At 39.9% G+C, this 13,789-nt stretch overlaps 1 protein-coding gene across 3 annotated transcripts in view; it reads right to left on the reverse strand.

Moving 5' to 3' along the window:
• Window positions 1-2,196: 2,196 nt before the first annotated feature.
• Window positions 2,197-13,789, reverse strand: part of SMC6 (structural maintenance of chromosomes 6) — a 36,231-nt gene continuing 24,638 nt past the window's right edge. For 2 of the 3 annotated variants that reach the window (XM_081856872.1, XM_081856871.1), the window contains exons 20-27: window positions 12,743-12,913; window positions 11,762-11,899; window positions 10,553-10,698; window positions 9,968-10,093; window positions 9,569-9,674; window positions 6,051-6,203; window positions 5,321-5,418; window positions 2,197-3,863 (exon numbers count right to left, since the gene is read on the reverse strand). In XM_081856872.1, coding sequence (XP_081712998.1) covers window positions 3,752-3,863; window positions 5,321-5,418; window positions 6,051-6,203; window positions 9,569-9,674; window positions 9,968-10,093; window positions 10,553-10,698; window positions 11,762-11,899; window positions 12,743-12,913 — 1,050 coding nt within the window. In that variant the 3' untranslated portion in view covers window positions 2,197-3,751. Of the gene's footprint in view, window positions 3,864-5,320; window positions 5,419-6,050; window positions 6,204-6,882; window positions 7,652-9,568; window positions 9,675-9,967; window positions 10,094-10,552; window positions 10,699-11,761; window positions 11,900-12,742; window positions 12,914-13,789 lie in introns of those variants that run through there. The other variant, XM_081856873.1, reaches the window with a different exon arrangement.

Here is a 13,789-nt window from a genome sequence, read left to right on the forward strand (position 1 = left end):
TAACCAAAGCTTTCATCGTGGATGCTTTGATATTTTGTGATTTACTTCTTAGGGCAAGAAAGACCCAAAATTTCAACAGAGATCACTAACACAGTTTAATTTCACAATGAAGCGAATGGGAGATTCACCATTGCTAGCACAGGCAGCCCAATTCCAGCCCTCTTACCCAGACGCAGCCACCACACTAGGATTTTGACCCAAACAATAATCTCTTACATTAGCCATTTTTTGTTTTAAAAGCTAGTACAGTGTAGTTAAAGGGTTCTGGACAAGAACCTGGAAGACTAGGGTTCACATCCTCAGTCATAAAGCTTATTAGGACCTATCTCTCAGAGCTGTTAGGATAAAAAAAAATGGAACGGGGGAGAGATGCACACAAAGAACAATGTATGCCTCAAGTTCTTTGAAGGATAGGTGGAATATACATGCAATAATCAAACCCCAAATTCAAGGTCACAGGGAACTAACTTATCATTAATTTGGCCAATGTGAGACAGCTAGCTTCAGACAGCCAACACAATCTAACAACTGAAATCTTCCTCACCAGTTACTGTCAGATGGGTACATTTTATCATTTGTGGTGGTCTTGTAAGAAAGTCAAAGACTTCTGGGAAATGATTTGTGATGAGCTGGGGCCGGGGAGTTAAAGGTAACTTTTACCAAAGAACCAGAAGCCTTTCTATTAGGAATAATAGAGCAGGAGACTGAAAGACCACAAAAAACTGTTTATGTATGCAAGCAATGGCTGCCAGAATGCTTTTTGCACAGATGGAAAGAGGGAACTGTCCCAACCAAGGAAGAACGGCCAATAAAGTTAACGGACTATGCAGAACTGGCAAAATTAATGGGAAGACTAAGGAGTCAAGAAGAAAAAAATTTCAACAAAGAATGGGGGAAATTTGTGGACTGTATCAAAGACTATCATAAACAACTAAACACACTGGCAGCATTAATCTAAAAACAAGCAATTAAAAGGTTAATTTAAAAGTAGAGAGGAATTAAGTAGAAGTGGGAGATGCAGCTTTGGAAATGATTTTATATGAAACCACAGCAAGGGAGTCGAATGGAGTATGTACTGATTTACATGTGATTATTGATAAACTGAAAACTGGAAAATAAAATTTACCAGTTACTGTCAGATGAGATGTCAGGTGGGTAGACAGAAGAAGCTGCAATTACCTTCTCTCCTGGCTGCAGATTTAAAGCTGTAAAAAGGAATCTGAGTTACAACCGGGCAATTTTAAGAAGGGGATCCTCATGCCCACCCCAAATCCATTCCAGTAAGTGATTGAACAAAGTACAACTATTATGAAGTAAAACATTTTATCACTTGTCCGCAATTCTTTCCAGAGTGTGTACCTGTCAAAATTGCCCTAAATAAAAGCAGTGTGCAGGAACTATGCCATGCACTTAATATTATCAACAAATGCCTTCAAATTGCTACCAATGGAACAAATCCTTCTGAATTAAAATAGACCACGCTTCCAGGGTTTCAAGCAGGGTTCACAATGGCTGCCAGCAGCAGATAATTTAAAGATGTGGCCTGCGGCAGTAGATAATTTAAATCCTTAAAATGCCAAGGGAATAAATTCACGCCATGAAGAAAAAAAGTCAGAATAATCAGCAAATGAACACAACCTTCAATAGACTCAGACGTTTGCTATTACAACAAATGCCACTTGCCCATACTGTCTTGATGAAAATACTGCCAACCTTCATGCATTTGGAGCCTTATCCTGGCAGAAAGGAACAGAAATCAGGTTGAGGAAGATTCTGCCTAAAGCGGGGGGACTTTTGCTGCTTTATTGTGGAAATTAGCAGGAGCATGTGTCAATAAAGCAAGTTTTCTGGAAAACTCAAAAGTGGAGCACCAGGGAGGAAAGTTTTTGATTAAACAGCTGGTTCATATGAAGTAACAGTTATCCCTGAGCCACAAAAACATCAAAGGGCTTAGGAGAGAGACTGGATTTTAAATTGACAGATTGTACAAAGCCCCTAACACATTCAAGTTCCCATGCAGCTAGTCTCAGCGCTTCACCACAACCTATTTTTGAAGTGTCATCACAGCCTTTAGCAACATGTTCAGCCATCGCCATCCTCTCACATCACCCAGCAGAAACATTGCCACCATCACATTACCCAACAAAAACAGCAGCCCTCCATATGCTGTTGGAATACAACTCCCATCACCAGTCCTGATTTGTTTAGTTATTTATTTCATAAAATTTATATACCACTCGACTGAGTTTTGCTTTTTTTACAAAGCGGTTTACAAAAAGCTTTCATTTAGCTGTGACAGCCGATATCCATGTGGTCAGAGTTGCACTTTATTCCAGATATGGCTACACCATGGATTTATATAAAAGCATTATACTGGCAGTTTTGTCCCATTCCTTTCTTAATCCCCAGCATAAAATTTGTGCTTTAGGTCAGCTTGGAGCTTCTGGCAATCTGCTTGGATTCTTAGCATCCTGAATAATTGGTTGCTTTCCGCAAACTGTGCCACACTGCTGCTCACTTGCTTCAAGATTATTTGTGACTAAATTAAATGCCATAACATCACTCAGAGGACAGATGAGCTTTCATGATTTAGATATTCTTCTATCAATCAGTCTTAAACACAGCTAAATTTTATAATACTCAGCTGACAACCCATCGAGATCTGGTGATCTGCTTGCCCCCATTTCTTCTCCCAGAATCTGTTAAACATATCATGCTGTCAATTTGAGATTTTTAAGATATACAATCCTCCTCAAAACTGGTTTTTAAGCTAAAAATCCTGTTTTTATAAGTAGTGCAAAACTTTTGTGGGGGTAGGGCAGAGAACACCAGATTATAAATTTCATCAAGGATAGAAGTGAGAAATTAAGATCAGCTTTCCTTAAAGCAAAAAAAGAATTTGATAGCATCAAGATGCTATCTTTTTTTCAGTAATGAAAATTTTAGACATGGGTGAAATATTCATAAAATGTATTGTTTTATGAAGCCCCCAATATGCTGCAAAATTTGATGGTTAAGGCAACTGAACTAGAAATTGGACAAAACATTCAGTTCTTCTGTGTTCAAGAAGCTGTCTAATCCAGAAGTTGCCAAGCCAACCTCTCTGGACATCTTGAATTTTGAGAGTGCTGGGGGCATCAATCACAAATTATCTGCTCTTTGGGGGAGGGGCATGTTTCACAGTGCAACACAAAATTACAGAGGCAGCCACCTCTGACCACCTTATGCTTATCATGTCCTGCTGGTCCCAATTGTGTTTAAAATCAGTACTGTGGGATCTCCACAACACAGACGGTGCTGTCTAATAGCAACAGGGAACACTCCTTAGTGCCAGGAAAAATATACAAGGCGTTCACACCGCACTCGCTCTCAAACTTTTATTTTGTAAAAAAGAGAAAAAATAATAGTACCATGGCTGTCGTTCCCCAAGTAATCTATTTCTATTCTAACAAAAAGTGACTGCAATGCGGAGGAGCCACATGTACATGAGATGGCATGTATATTGCAGCATTTCCATCGCCAAAATGCTTTTTGATGCTCTCATGTATAAACTCTAGTTTTGATGCTGAGCGCTGCAAGCTGCAGTAAGAACAAAAGGCACAAGTTCACAAATGCATCTTACAGGCATAATTAAAGGTGCGAGTCTCATTGATTTAAGCAGGGCATGAGCACATGTTGAACTGAGATCTTAAATTCCTACAAATGTAACATAAAGCAAGCTGATAAAGAGCAATGGACATGATTAAGGCACTCATTCTTCATCCTCATCTTCATCACCTCTATGACGGAAAGTCAGTTTGTTCTGTCCCCTCTCGGGGTCTTGCATTCGAAGGATTCGAATGAGACGACTCGTGGGCAAGGTGCTAAATACAAAACATAAGGGCAAGTTAATAGCAGCGAACTCAAGCATGATTCTTTCACTTGTATCATGGAAATTCTTAGTTTTGAATATGCCATTTAATGAAGACAAACATCTGTGAGAGATACTTTAGATAGAAGGAGCGCTTGGTAATTTGCTGTTCCTCTATATGGGCAGCATTTGAAAATGAAACAAATTCTAACAGGCAGGCCAAACAAGTAGATTGTGACCTACTGGTAGATCACTGGCTCCCCCCAAAGAAGCTCAACAAGCTTGGCACTCCTAAAAAAAAAGGCAACATTTTTGCCCTGCACCCCAAAAAAGGGTCTTTTCTCCTTCCTAAAAAAATTAGACCTGAACCCCCAAAAAGGGGGTAGATCACTGCCAGTCTTTAACTCCATGAGTGCAGTCTCTAGGGAGGTGGCCACCCAGAAGAGCCAGCTGATTTTGTAACCCAAAAAGGGATTGCCAGCCCCATGGAATGGAGAGTTCCTAACAGTGGGAGAGCAGACAGAGGCAGCTCAGCTGAGCATACGCCGATTGCAATATGATGTCTTATCCACCGAAGAAGCAGAAATTTGCTCTGGTTAGGGCCCTTGATGGTATTTGTTTCAGACAAATTTATCCAGTGGATCTTAAGTGATCCACCCCACTCCACCATCCACCATTAAGGAGAAACGAATACCAATGTTTCTCTTTCCAGAGAGTTTAGCACCTACACTGGTTCACTGCAGAAGCTTTAGATATCCCAATTAGGTGATTTCCTGTGATCTCGCAATCAGGCTGGATAATAGTTTTTGGCTCCCTCCCAGACTTAATGGTGGGGAGAAAAGGATCCTCATTAATTCCTGCAGCCTCTGATGCAATGGCCTTGTTTGGGAGAAGAAATTCAGAAACTGGGGCTTGAGTACTAGCTAGCTTCTGATGAGCATCCTAGAAACCCAGTGAACCTCTTTACTACTGCTGCTAAGCAAGGTACATATTGGAAGAAGAGGAAGAAAGAGGTGAGTATGGTTTCCTGTTTAGGGGAAAGAGTCCAGACCAGCTCCAAACAGGAGAAGTTGCAGCCAGGTGTCAGCAGCTCAACCAACAGACAATCTGCCATATTCTCTGAACTCTCAAAGCTGCTGGGTATTTCTCTTTAAAACTTACACAGCTGATGGAAGCTTCAGGGAAAGGAGAATGTTGCAATTCACTGCCACTTTTTAATTTATATATGCACCTGATTTTATGCCTCACTTTTCTATAGTCTTGTCTTTTGGCTTCCGTTTATTTTCTGATTAAAGCTATTTCCATCATAGAAGTTTCTAAAGTATCAATGTAGCTGTTTTCTATCTTTTCATTTAAGTTTTAGTATTCCTGTTGACAACACAGCTCATTCAATAAATATAAAAATGACTGCCACTGACATTCTAAAAACTCAAGAACCTTAATGGATACCGAATATGAAAAGCAGATCACCTCATATTCTGTGGGGTGAGCAAAACAAACTGCCGGTAACGTTGAGAATCTGCCATCTTAAGCATCATATCCATTGCAATTCGCCTGTTAACCATGTCCTAAAAACAAAAATTGCAATGTATCAATATATTTTAATACATACATTTTATTCAAATTTAATAATACAATGTTGTCTCTTAAACCAGGGTCCAGACAGTAAAATCATGATGGTTTAGAAACCAATTCCAATATCACCGATTTCACAGATAAATTAATTTAAAGTGTTGGGTACCTTGGTTCAAAGAACCACTCAGCCATGAAGCAAACTAGATCGCCATGGACAAGTTACTGTCACAACTTAATCTATCCCCAGTGTTTCTGTGAGACTAATATGCAATAATGAAGAAACCTGCCGTCCTTAAAATAGCTTTCTTCTTGGAATTACTCCCCATTTCAAATTGCATCAGGGCTATACAGTCTTTTCCTCTGATAGAGTCTCAAAGAGAGCAACATGAACATTTAATGGTTTTATTTTTCAATTTATGCTTAAAACGCTCAGTTTAAGCGGGGGTTGCAAAAAGAGTTAGATATAATATACTGAACTATTAAGGGAATATTATGCACCTAAAATCACAAGAAAAAGAAACGCAATATATTCTCTTTCATGTTCCTAATAAAAACTGATAACTGATTAACAGCTATGGAGATCTGTCTAATGAGTATCTGAATAAGTAAACTCAGCCAACTGTACCATAAAGACATCAAATTCATCCAAGCATCTGAAAGGAGATTCAGCAATAGACCACAGAGAAAGGATGAAACACACTGTTGAAAAGGAACGTTCACCTCCAGATAAAGATTTCATGTCATCTAAAGCAGCCTTGTTTCCCTCCCCAGGCTGAACCTTCAAATAAATAGAGAGAGAAAAGTGTAACTGAAAAAGAAAGTTAACTAAAGAAAAAAGAGTTCCCTAATATTAGTGTATACTTACGCAAAGTAAAAAAACAACAACAATACACTTTACCATGAAGGTTCTGTTTGTGAAAAGGATGGCATTCTGCAATGGGCGACTTCCTCCCATCCATTTTTGGATTCGGAACTTCTAGAAGCTTCTTCTAAAAAGGAAGTCAGCATGCTGGCTGGGGGAAAGCTGACTACTGGGGAAAGTTGTGTCAGCTGGAAACTCATGAGCAAAGGGTTGAAGAGCGAGTTAACTGAGTTATCGAGAGCTTTCTAAGTAGTACACTATGCAAATCTAGCAGGGCTTTAAGCTCCAACCCTGTTTTATGGAAAGAATAAATTCATCTGTTGAGGTATTGGACTCTTTCTCAAGCGGTAAAGGTAAAGGGACCCCTGACCATTAGGTCCAGTCGTGGCCGACTCTAGGGTTGCGGCGCTCATCTCGCTTTAGTGGCCGAGGGAGCCGGCGTGCAGCTTCTGGGTCATGTGGCCAGCATGACTAAGCCGCTTCTGGCAAACCAGAGCAGCGCACGGAAACACTGTTTACCTTCCCACTGGAGCGGTACCTATTTATCTACTTGCACTTTGACGTGCTTTCGAACTGCTAGGTTGGCAGGAGCCAGAGCCGAGCAATGGGAGCTCACCCCGTCGCGGGGATTCAAACTGCCGACCTTCTGATCGGCAAGTCCTAGGCTCTGTGGTTTAACCTACAGTGCCACCCACGTCCCATTCTCAAGAGGTAGGGAAGGCTAAAGTCTGCAAGTACACCAGGAACACAGGGATTTTTCCTACATTTTATCGTTCTTGGTGGATGCCTCCAGTCACATCCTTCTTCACCACCCATTTATTCTGGACAGGAACTCTCAGTGGTGCAGTATGTTATGGGGCACTGAGGTTTATCTCTTCCTGTCAATACTTAGCAGCAATATGAAGAAGAAAACTTGACAGGACCGAGAGGTCTGCTGGTGTGGAATATGCATGCATCAATGTTTAGTGACTAGGGCTCGGCAACACCTGGTTTTCAACTTTGTGATATGTTACCAGCCAAACAGCAAGATATATATATAAAATTAGATCTTCCTCTCTACAGCAAGTGTGAGGATCTCCAGATGTTGCTACAACTCTCATAATCCCTGGCTATTGGCCATGCTTACTGGGGCTAATGATATCTGAAGAAGTGTGCATGCACATGAAAGCTCATACCAATAACTAACTTAGTTGGTCTCAAGGTGCTACTGGAAGGAATTTTTTAATTTTATTTTTTTTATTTTGTTTCGACTACGGAAGACCAACACAGCTACCTACTTGTAACTGGGGCTAATGAGTTATAGTTCAGCAACATCTGGAGGGCCAAAGATTCCCCAGACCTGCTGTACGGCATCAGAAAATTACCTTAATTTACACAGAAAAGATTTCCAGAAAAAGTGAATCACTGATCACAACCTATCTCACAGAAGCCTCCCCCACTGTGAAAAAACTACTAATAGCCAGCAATACCAAATCAATCTGAAGCAAGAAGTTCAATTAAGGAATTTGAGTAAACAGAGTATTCAGACCTAATTTCAGCACAGCTTAAAACAAAAAGACTCTTCATGAAACAAACATGCAGTAGTTGCAGTAACTAAACAAGCTAGTAATAGGCCAATACTGTTACAAGTCCACAAAAATAAACAAGTTTTCATTTACAGTGCTTCATAAATTGCATCCAAACTTGTAGCGCTGGGCAACCACAGAAAAATGATGCTGTGCTAAGGATTAAACAACACTGAAATACAAACATACTAAGAAAGTGAAATACATGCCATTTTCAGCCTCTCTTCTGTAAAATTAATTCAGTATAGCCAGTCTTTCATTGAATTATGAGGACACCTTGAGGTTATAACTGTCACAACTATTTCCCCTGTCAAGTGACACCACTGTATTTATCTATAAATACACCATGATCAATTCAAGCTAGATTCAGCTGAAGAATGGTCTGCATGACAGACTAATGGAAATCATTAGGTAAAAAATGTTAATGAAGATAAAATAATGCACAAGCCACTGCCTTTAAAATATGTTTAAGCTTGGCAGAAGAGTGGCAGCAGAGCAGCTTATTTTAGCCTTGTTGATTTTGATCAGACTAAGCTAACCAATATAAAACACTTAAAATATAAATAGTATATACCATCCATACATTTGAGAAATGTGCCTGAAAAAAACAAACATCTTTCCTCCCTGTAACATTTCTGAGGGGGAACTATGCTACAGTGCCCAAGATAGCTTTACAAGGAATTTCCATTAGCTTTGTGTGGAACCAGAGATATATGCATGTTAAACTATAGAGAGCAGGCATAGGCAAACTTAGCCCTCCAGATGTTTTGGAACTACAATTCCCATCATCCTTGACCACTGGTCCTGTTAGCTAGGGATGATGGGAAATGTAGTCCCAAACATCTGGCGGGTCAGAGTTTGCCTATGCCTGATATAGACTGTGAGTGTCTTGCTTGTAGGGCTGGGACAGCACAGAAAATTATGCAATTGTGGAAATGTTTCTGAAAAGTCCTCAGCAGCTGAGTGTGTTTGGCAGCGGGGCAAGGAGGCTGAGCTCCCAAGTAAAATAACTCAAACAGTAACAGATATGTAGATAGAAAGCCAGCTTAGATATGGAGGCTATCCAGTGTATGCGCAGAATGTCACATGTCATGACCAGGGCTTTTTTCAATCTAGAACTCAGTTCTGGCACCTCTCAGGTGGGCGCCATTGCCATTGTAGGAGAACAAGGGAGGTGCACATGGTGAGTTCCAGCACCCCTTTTTCTAGAAAAATAGCACTGTATATGACTATATTTTTAGATAACTGCTGAGAAATTTTCTGTTGAGTGAACTGAGCAAACTCAAATTTAAAAGTAGGGAAATAGACAAAAGACGACATATGGAGGCCTGTTGTAAATGGATGAGGGCAAAAATATAGAAAATGTTAGACCTTTGGACACAGAATTCTGTGAATTAAGGGCTCCAATGCAAATAGGTCCGTGATTCTTCTAAATTTCTGCCTTTCGGGTTATGTAATTATTAAGTCACTTCCCCTACTCTTCCCCGCTTTTAGGTTTTCCCCCTTTTAAGATCTGTGATCCAAAAACAACTGTATTATTTTAAACAGTATTTTGTAAAAACTGGGATTAAAGGGTCAACCTTCCTCCCCTAAACCAAGAAAATGGTTTCGAAATATTGGCTGGTAAGTAACTTATATGAGACGCTGATGAGATAAGCCTTTGACCAACTATCAAATAGCACACAGCAATTAATAAGGAAATGCAAAATGACTTACAGTAATTGAAAGCTTTTCATTCTTGTGGTCAAACTCAATTTTTCCAGAGTACGATCGCTGACTTAACAAGCAGTTGAAGTAGTATTTGCATCGCACTGTAAGGAACCTTTAGATTGAAGAAATGAAAAAATAAAGATATAATATAGAGAGAGAGGTATATAACCATACATGCTCCTGAATCCAGCATTGTCACTAGAAGCCCAGGGATAAACTGCTTTCTTCGAGCTCTGGCTGGCTCACCAGTTGCAACCATTCCTGAACAACAGGTGATGTTCAAGTACCAAGAGGAAAACTGTAATTTGGGATTCTAGTTTTGCTACTTTGGTTCTTTTCAACACTATTAACACTGTTTCTCCCCACCCCCACAGTATGTCAGTAAATGTATAACATCACACCAACCTTCTAAACTTCAGGTATCTTTTATATCTCTCAACCATCACCTCGTCCAACAGTTTAATAAATTTCTTCAAATTCTTGACTTCACTCTCTGCAGTCTGGTATTTTTCTTTTGCTTCCTGAAGCTCTCTGCAGGTCAATAAAATGTGTCCAAAATAAGGATCAATTAGTTGAAAACTGTGGCTTGGATGCTAAGTTAAATTAACAAAATTCACAAGAAAAATCTCTAACCTCTTCCTTCCCCATGTGGCAGGCACTTATGTCCCACCAAACTTTTCTAGGGGAGGCTGTGAGGGTCTCTTCTGAGCAATGTGGCATGGGATGCAAGGGGCCTGCTAGAAAGGGAAAACTTGCCTCATATTGGGCAGAGGCCTGCCCAGTTTCTCTCATAATGGAGGAATCTGTGCACACAAATAACATTGCTGGTAGATTCACAACAGACAAAAGTCATCAGAAAAAGTGCTATTACTGTCAGAAAATTGGTTAGGCGTTTGCTTGCATGCCTCTAAAACGGGATTAAGTCTTAAGGAAAGAGCAGGAAGCATATCCCACCTCAAAAAGAACAGCCAAAGGAACCATTACATTTACCTGATTATTTCTTCTCTATCTCCAGTACGTTTTCTTTCTGAATTGATCTTTTCTTTTAAGCGCTTTATTTCTGTATCAAGACTCTTATATGTTCTATTTACTTCTATTCGCTCAGGATGGATTTCTGAAGCCTTTGCAATCATTTCCTAAAGTGTTAAAATGCAACAACAACAAGAAGAGATTTAAACTTTGCTTAGAAGCAGGGTTAATAAAAATCCCCCTCCATTTTAATATGACAAGCAAATGGGGCTTTTTTCTTCCACTTCTTTTTTTAAACAATGTGATCTCTCTAGTATAATAGGAAATGAAACCCAACATTTTACATAATGTTTTGCAGTGTATCAGCAATCAATGTAACCTTGTAGAGAATATCCCAGAATCATCCCCAAAGGATGGGGGAACCTTCCCTTTCTTGAGGGCCACATTAGCTTTCAGAAAACAACAAACTTGGCCTCCTCCCCCTAAAAAAAGCCCAACAACTTTGGTGTCCCCCCTCTAATGACAATGGATAGATCACTGCCAGTTTTTTTATATACTGGGAGTCGATCGCAGTCTCTTGGGAATTGGACGTGCCTGGTGTATAAAGTATTATATGTCACCACTGAGACCAGAATCTTCTTCTCTCTTGCTCTCTTCCTTTCTGACATAGCAATCAAGCTAATCTCCCAGCCCCCCCAGATTCTGTTGTCACCAGTGCAGGCTGAAGAAAGCCCTCAAAAAGTCTTTAGCCCCAGAGACTGCAGTGGAGAAAAGGACAGGGCTGTTTCAACACAAAGGCTTCAGAGCCTCTGTGACAGCAATAGTCAGCAGACCAATACTCCATTTCATAGCACACCTAACTGAAAAACAACTAGCTCCCGCAGTCAGCAACTCCATACCGCCAGTGCAAAACACTGCCTAGCAACTGACTGACCACATCTCTACTTGCCTCAGTGGGGACCGAAGGCCAACGCTGAAGCACTCAGGGAGCCACAAACCTGACATTTGAAAGGGAAAATGCATAGAAGAGAGCATGCAGGAAATGTATTCTGCAAAACACATCCCGTGTGCCATGTTTCATTAGCCTATTCTAATTAAAATTAGCTCCACAGAAATGTAGAGGTGAGTAAATGAAAGGGTGCGTAAGAAGAATGTAACAAACATCTTCAACATTTATTTCACTAGCAAAAAAGAAGGAAAGGTTTCAATCAGATTAAACTAAATACACACCATTAATTCTTTCTCTTTTGTAGCTAGATCATTTTTATGAGTTTTTATAGTTCCTAAATGGGATTTTTCTTTTTCCTCATAATGCCGCAAGTGGCTTTTACTTCGTTCCAGTTCTTCATCCACCTCATGCAGTCCATCCTGTTAACAAATCAACATGAAATGTAAACTAGTTTTAGTAAGATGAAAGTGGCGTACAAAGTGTTAATTTATCAACTTCAGTTTAAGACAGCATACTTGCGTACCTAATATGGCAAAGTATAGTGAAACTGGATAACATAGAAACGAAACTATATTATCGTACTTGTAGCTAATTATAATTGAAGGATAATTATTATTATCAGTTAAGAACAATTGTTTTCAGTATCATACATAAAGTCAAAATAAATCAGATGATACCAGTTTGGTATAAACTCACGTTTAGTGCGTAGCAAGCTTTTAAATTACACAGGAGTCAGAAAGAAAATGTTATATGTGGTGCATTTTATGGTGTTAAAGCAGTAAAATGTTTAGATTTGATAAGAAATGTTTTTTATATATTTTGATTTTGTAGGGTATTTTTACAGCTTCACAACTTCTAGAAATGCCATCTCTTTAATCTCAATAGAAAAATGTAGCCATGTTTTTCTATTCACTTTTTGTTAAAATTCCTTGAGTCTGATGCCATGCATCTGTCACACGTCGTATCCAACAGTGTTACTCAAGCTGATGGCAATTGTGTACCTGATATGGAATGAAGAAGCAATTTTCACTGACACCCCCTCCCTCTGTAGTCCCGTGCTGCCCCCCAAATCTCAGCCCAATGGAGATTTAGAGGGGTTGCACAGCAGTGGGGGAGGGGGAGAGGAAATGCTGAAAATTGCTTCCTTTCCCATTCTGCTGAAGGAACCCTTACTATTGGGCTGAGCAACACCACTTGATGTAACCCAGTGTCTGCGGATTCTCCACAGGATTTTAAAAATGAATATAATAGTGGTTTTTTACCCGGACTGGGCCAGCTTCTTCTTCTACTCGATGGATTTTGTTTCTAATCGTTTCAAATTTTTGTTCTGCCTCTTTTAGAATACATTTCGCATCTTCCATTTTCTTTTTCTGCTGATGCATGTGCTCTTCCACAGTTTCCATCTTCCTCTTGTTATCTTGAGCTTCTTCTTCCTGTTAGACATATTTCCAGGGTACGGTTAAGCTAATTTCAATTACTAATAATTATAAATCATTTTGTATTTTAAAACATTCAAAGCAAAACCCTGAGAGTAAGATTATAAAGCAGCGAAACAGTATAAAAAATACATTACAAGAAATTTGAGCAATACAGTATCTATTTAGGCAGTAGTACAAACAAAGGTCATAGAATGCCTGTGTGAACTAATACGTTTTTAGCATGTGACCGGGGGGGGGGGGGGGTATTGATGCATGCCAGATGCATGAGGGGAGACTATTTCACACGTGGTATTTGCTATCACTGTAAAAGCTCTCTCCCAGGTGGCTGTAAGATGCATTTCTGATGGCTGTGAGAACCTCACCTGGCAATGTTGGTAAGTAGACATTTGTATATGAGAGAAGGAGCTCTCTCAGGTAAGTTGGTCCTAAATTGCTTTACAGTTTAACAACCAAACCTCAAATCTTGACACTGCGTTCTGCCTTAGTTGTTGCTACTGAACCACCATAATAATGGAACACTCTGAGGTAACCCAGTCTAAGGGTTACTAATGCACAGTTCCCTATGACCAAGATACCCCCTGTCCAGGAATGATGATAGCTAGGAAGCCAGCAGAAGTTGGAGAAAGACACTCCACTACAGCTACCTGAGCCTCCAGTTACAACAATGGATACAGGAGCACCTTCTGACAACTATCTGTTACCTTCATGGGGAGCACAATCCTATGCAGGAGAGGTTGTTCACCAGTTTCCCAGATCTAAGAATCACTTACCTACAGGGACTCTGCCTTACTAGGATTTAGCATCAGTTTATTGGCCCTCATGCAGCCCACCTCTGCATCCAGCCATGCTGGTCCAAGATCATAATTGATT

The sequence above is a fragment of the Podarcis erhardii genome (genome assembly GCF_964252035.2).
Source record: "Podarcis erhardii genome assembly, chromosome: 3".
NCBI classification, from domain to species: Eukaryota; Metazoa; Chordata; class Lepidosauria; order Squamata; family Lacertidae; genus Podarcis; species Podarcis erhardii.